Genomic DNA, 5,266 nt, shown 5'->3' on the forward strand with positions numbered 1-5,266 from the left:
GTACGAGGATGGGTTGCTGTCGGACCACTCTTTGAGAAAGACTGCCATACAGAATAGGTCTTCAACAGGGGGTCATTATGCAGGGGGGGGGTTTGCAAAATTGTTTGTAGATAAGGCAAATTGTATAAATAAAATCTGCTGTGCTTCGTGAAGAGCGGCACTTTGCTCCCAACACACACATACCTACAGTCAGAGACAGAGCGGAGGAAAGGAGAGGGTTGAACTAAAAGAAATTTGCCAACATTGACTTATTTTAAGTTGCGTAACAAACATACTTATGTTAAGCCAAACCCTGATCTTTTACTAAACATAACCAAGCATTTTGTTTTGTTTCTTTTAAATTCACAACGTTAGCCACGTGTTTAAAACTGCGACTTTAATCCTGGAGAAAATACTTTTCCCTTGTTTCCCTGGGAACGTAATTTTTGGGTGACACGGGTGCTTATAGACAACATAACTATATGCAAAGTTGTTATTGTTTTTGGTCAATCTAGTTAATTGTATACTTGCAATGAAGTCTGCAACACTCTAATAAAGCCAGGATGTAGACAACTCCGTATGAGGATTGAAAAATATCTTTAATCTCACAGTATTGATTGTCACATTGCCCATCCCGATCCCCAGTGTGCAGTACGTCCACATATAAGTACATGACTATACAGCACTCTTTTCAGACGGTCCATTATCCGGCTCATCTGGCAGGTGACCCCTCTGATGTTTCTTGAAGTCGCCGCTGTGTATGAATCCTTTCCCGCAGACCCCACAGTGATGTGGCTTCTCTCCTGTGTGGACCCGCCTGTGCAGCTTGAGGCTTCTGGATTGAGCAAACCTCCTGCCGCAGATGTTGCAGCCGTACAGTTTCTCCCCCGAGTGAATCGTCATGTGTAACTTGAGATTGCTGGGGTTGCTGAACCTTTTATCACACTGGGTGCAGGCGTGAGGCTTCTCTCCGGTGTGGACGCTCATGTGATATTTGAGATTGACAGTGCGGTGGAATTTCTTGCCGCATACATTGCACACCGGCTGGCTCAGTTTCTTCCCTGTGTGGATCCTCATGTGGTTCTGAAGCGCGCTGGCGTGGCCGCAGCGTTTGCCGCAGGTTTCGCAGACGTACGGCTTCTCTCCCGTGTGGGTCAGCATGTGGTGCTTCAGAGCGCTCTGGTGACTGCAACCTTTACCGCAAACCTCGCAGGAAAAAAGTTTTTCTCCTGTGTGTTTGCTCAGGTGATTTCTGAGGACGCTGAAGTCACTGCACCCGAGGCCAAGCACATCGCAGCAGTTTTTCTTTTGCGTGTGATTCACCCGGTGAGTGGTCAAGGACGAGGACGATAAGAAACTCTCGCCGCACACTTCGCACACAAAATCTCTGTCTCCTGGATGCAGATTCTCGTGATCGGCCAATCTCTGTCTGCACTCAAAGGTCTCTGGGCAAAGCGAGCAGACAAACGTCTTTTTCAAGGCACAGCACCTGTGCCGCTGAAGTGCCGACATCCCGGGGAACTGATTCTCACACAGCGAGCACGTGTGTGTGCTCGGCTTCTTCAGGCTGTGCTGACGCATGTGTCTATCGAACGTATACTTGTAAGCAAACTCTGTCCCGCAGTCGGAGCATTTGTAAAGCTTCTCTCCGGTGTGACGTCTCGAATGTGCGATAAGCCCGCGTTGTCCAGCAAAACGTTTGCCACACTCGGAGCAAAGGTGAGGTTTGGAGTGAGTCAGGTAGTGTCTGTCCATCATACACTTCAGAGCAAATGATTTGTCACAAGAAGGACATTTCAATGGTCCTGTGCTCTTCTTCTTCTTCATTTTGGGTGTGGCAGTTGAAGGGCCTGTATCCTCCTGGATGCCATCTTCCTCGTTTACCTCGGAGACCAGCTCTGAGGGGGCACCAGGTTCAGACGGGGACCCACGGTTACTCTCCTGTGTGGCTGCATCAGCTGAAAAATAAAACCACACTATTGCAAACAAAACCCAAACTATATACAAATTGTTCTAACTTGAAAATGCATGTCTGGACTAATGTTGCACTGAGCAGTATAACAGTTCTTATAGGGAGGCGGGACACAAAGCAGAGATGTAGACATGTAGCTATACATACTTATGTTCAATATAATTAAATTCAAAGGCTGACGCTGATACTAAGAAGCCTGTACAAGTCTGAGTAAGTGAGAGAACAGATGTTTTGTCTTGTATTTCATAAAGAATTTAATAAAGAAATCAAATGACATAGCAGCTGGCTAAATACCTCGGTGATATATGTGGTCAGTGTCCGTTGTTATATCTGGTGCAGATCCTTCCTCGATTGTTTTTCTTTTCTGACGAGAGCTTCTAGATGCTGATTCTGTAATTCAACACAAAAAATGAACATAAAACTTGATCAACATACAAAAAAATGCCAGTATGTGAACATAAAAAGCTTCTCCACAGTCACTCAAGCCGATAACTGACTCACGCTTTTTAGGCCCGGCCACTCGCCCTGCTCTCAGCTCCATGCTCGTCTGTGTCGTCTCGCTTAGCCCGGCTCTCTGCTCTGCAGCAGGACCATCCTCAGCTTCACACATGGACACTTTCAACATCATCAGTATTTTCGCTAATGCACCTTTGGTCCAGGCTTCCATGAAGGACGCAAACTGGTTCTGTAAAGTCACGGGGAAGAAAGAATGAAGAGCAACGAAAGCAGTTAGTTAAACAATTATACATGCTGCTGAAACAATTAGTCAATAGTGACCGAAAATATATCTGCACAATTATTAAAAAAATAATCGTTTTGAAAAGTATTAAGGAAAAGGTACCATATATTTAGGTTTAGAGTTTCCATCTTCTCCAATGTGACGATATGCTGCTTCTTTGTTTTATATCAACGTTAATGGAATGTCTTTGGGTTCTGGACCAAGCAATGTGAAGACATCACCTTTGGTTCTGGGAACTTGTTATAGAACCTTTTCACAATTTTCATTCATTGTATAGACTTAAAAAAGCAGAAGTGCTAGGCCCTTGACTCTTGTAAAATCTGCAAATTTGATTATTATTATGTATAATATAAGTACTTATATAACGAATTATACATTTCAAATGCATGGTTTGTTGAGTTATTTATCAGTAGTTTATAAATGTAGATATTATGATGTATTATAGTAAGTTTGGAGACATCAAATTTCTCTTTTGAGTCAGGTTATTAATTGGTTATGAAGCTATTGTGAGCAGTTATTTTCAATGACAGACAACACTTCAGAATATCTGTAGCACACCTATGTTTGAAGCGAAGGAGAGATTTCAGAGCCACATACATGACTGAAAACGCATTTGAGGTCTGAGGCGAAAAGAATAACTTTGTTTTTGACTGGATTAAAACATTTATACAACTTGAGTGCGTTCAACAGTGAATCAATTCACATCAATTGTCTGATTGGTCCACTTCATATCAACAACCGATAAGGCTCATGGGTAGTGCAGTTCTTAGTGACGTTACATCTCGAAGACCTTATGCTTAGCCTAGTTGTAAATACCCAAATCCCATACTGTAGTAAACCTATTGACGCAGTTTTCAGCAACTGCACAACCGCTGCCCATCGGTCTCCCGTGTGTGTGTGTGTGTGTGTGTGTGTGTGTGTGTGTGTGTGTGTGTGTGTGTGTGTGTGTGTGTGTGTTACCGTTATAGCTCCGTTAAACAGGCGTCTCCCCTCCGCTGTAGTCACCTCGCGCTCCTCTTCTTCGCTCTTCGTGGCTGTGACCTCAGCCGGAGAAGATGTGTGCTGAGCGGACACAACGTTACCCGAGCACTTATCCAGAAGTCTGCCGAGCTCCGTCACCGCCTCTCCCACCACAGTATCCATTAAAATAGATATCTGTGTCTCGAAAGTCTCCAGGGGGGACATGTTTATGAGTAACGTGACGGTCTAATTTTGTTTTACATAGTGCACTCCAAAATGTCAACCTTTCTTTCTACAGAATGTGAGCGAGTTGTCAAAGTGTGTTGTTGATGTTCCGCTTTCTTCTTCTTCGGGTGATTCACTGCAGACTACAAATACTTCTGCCCTCCCGAGGAGATGGACTGGAACAACATCATTATGGAGGGATGTATATGTCATAGTATGTACTGACTGATCTCAAATATTACTGATTACAGGTAAAGGTTTTTACAGACGATGATACATTCTATATTCAATTTGGTCCTGACAGAATGGCATATAGAAAAAATACAACTACAAACATACATACAATAATAGAGGTCAAGAAGGAACGCTGGGATTTTTTTTGGCTCCATTTCTTTGACCAGAACACTCCTGTAAAACAGCCATCACCAGAACAGATCTAATATCAGTGTGCTGCTGTAGTTCCTCACTGTAACACAGGAGAGCAGTGAACATTCATGATTCTGAGTACACTGAGCCTGACAACCACTGCACCAGCTTCAAATACCATCAGTGGCAACATTAGAGCACATGTTCTCATCCCTGTGTCAGAACCATCACTTAAACTCATATATTTCTGATTAATATGATCATTTCTATTGATAAATAACATATTCATTGTAACAAATGGAGGATTGTAAGCCCTTCTATGTTTTGGTTTATAAATGATTTAAAATTAGTTTTCTCATCTCTTAAAAAAATGTACTCTAGTTAAATAGCAAGAAAGATTTGAGAGAAAATATATAATTTTTGTATTTATGCCCCTTATTTTTAGAGATCTTGCTTCTCTTTTGTTGTAAAGTAAAATGTAAATAAATTACTGTTTATTTATATATATATATATATATATATATATATATATATATATATATAAATTCCCCTTATTTTAATTTGACTTTTTTTTTACTTTTCTTTTCATCTATATTTATAACGAATATATTGATATTTATATCTGTGAGATCGGTTATGTTCTTTAATGTGTGTTCAATAAAAAAAGACACAAGAAACAATCACTTGCAGGCACACGATCTTATGATATAGTATATATTATATAATAATGTATTGTATCTTACATAATTGTCCATGTACATAAACTATTCCTAAATAATATCAAACAGAAAACTTTTGGAAAATGTGAACAAAAAAGATTCCTCTGTTACCTTTCCCTAACAGATACATTGGATACAATCCGGCTCAATGATCCTAAACACAAAGAGGCTCATGTCTCTGTACTTTCTGCCCCGAGATGTCGTCACAGTATTCAAGTCAAAACGTTGCTTTTTGACTCAACTCCTGTTCCTGCTGAACTGAGCCAGTGTCTTAAATAGAACTGCTGTCAGATCAGGAGGCACAAG

At 41.2% G+C, this 5,266-nt stretch overlaps 1 protein-coding gene across 1 annotated transcript; it reads right to left on the reverse strand.

Annotated features, from left to right (window-relative positions):
• Nucleotides 1-566: 566 nt before the first annotated feature.
• On the reverse strand, nt 567-4,513 carry LOC115016339 (oocyte zinc finger protein XlCOF6-like). The gene is made up of 4 exons (XM_029444007.1): nt 3,651-4,513; nt 2,453-2,636; nt 2,246-2,341; nt 567-1,937 (listed from the first exon to the last, which is right to left on the reverse strand). Exons 1-4 carry the CDS (start codon nt 3,873-3,875, stop codon nt 655-657), a joined length of 1,788 nt encoding a protein of 595 aa, XP_029299867.1. The 5' UTR covers nt 3,876-4,513; the 3' UTR covers nt 567-654.
• Between the last annotated feature and the right edge of the window lie 753 nt (nt 4,514-5,266).

This window comes from Cottoperca gobio, chromosome 12 (genome assembly GCF_900634415.1).
Source record: "Cottoperca gobio chromosome 12, fCotGob3.1, whole genome shotgun sequence".
Taxonomy (NCBI): Eukaryota; Metazoa; Chordata; class Actinopteri; order Perciformes; family Bovichtidae; genus Cottoperca; species Cottoperca gobio.

Bases quoted from the DNA above. Each gene is read 5' to 3' on its own strand.
- LOC115016339 (XM_029444007.1), bottom strand. From the start codon at position 3,875: ATGTCCCCCCTGGAGACTTTCGAGACACAGATATCTATTTTAATGGAT. The intron at 2,342-2,452 runs GTGAGTCAGTTA...GTTGAATTACAG, and splicing joins AGTGGCCGGGCCTAAAAAGC to AATCAGCATCTAGAAGCTCT. The intron at 1,938-2,245 runs GTATTTAGCCAG...TTTATTTTTCAG, and splicing joins TGACCACATATATCACCGAG to CTGATGCAGCCACACAGGAG.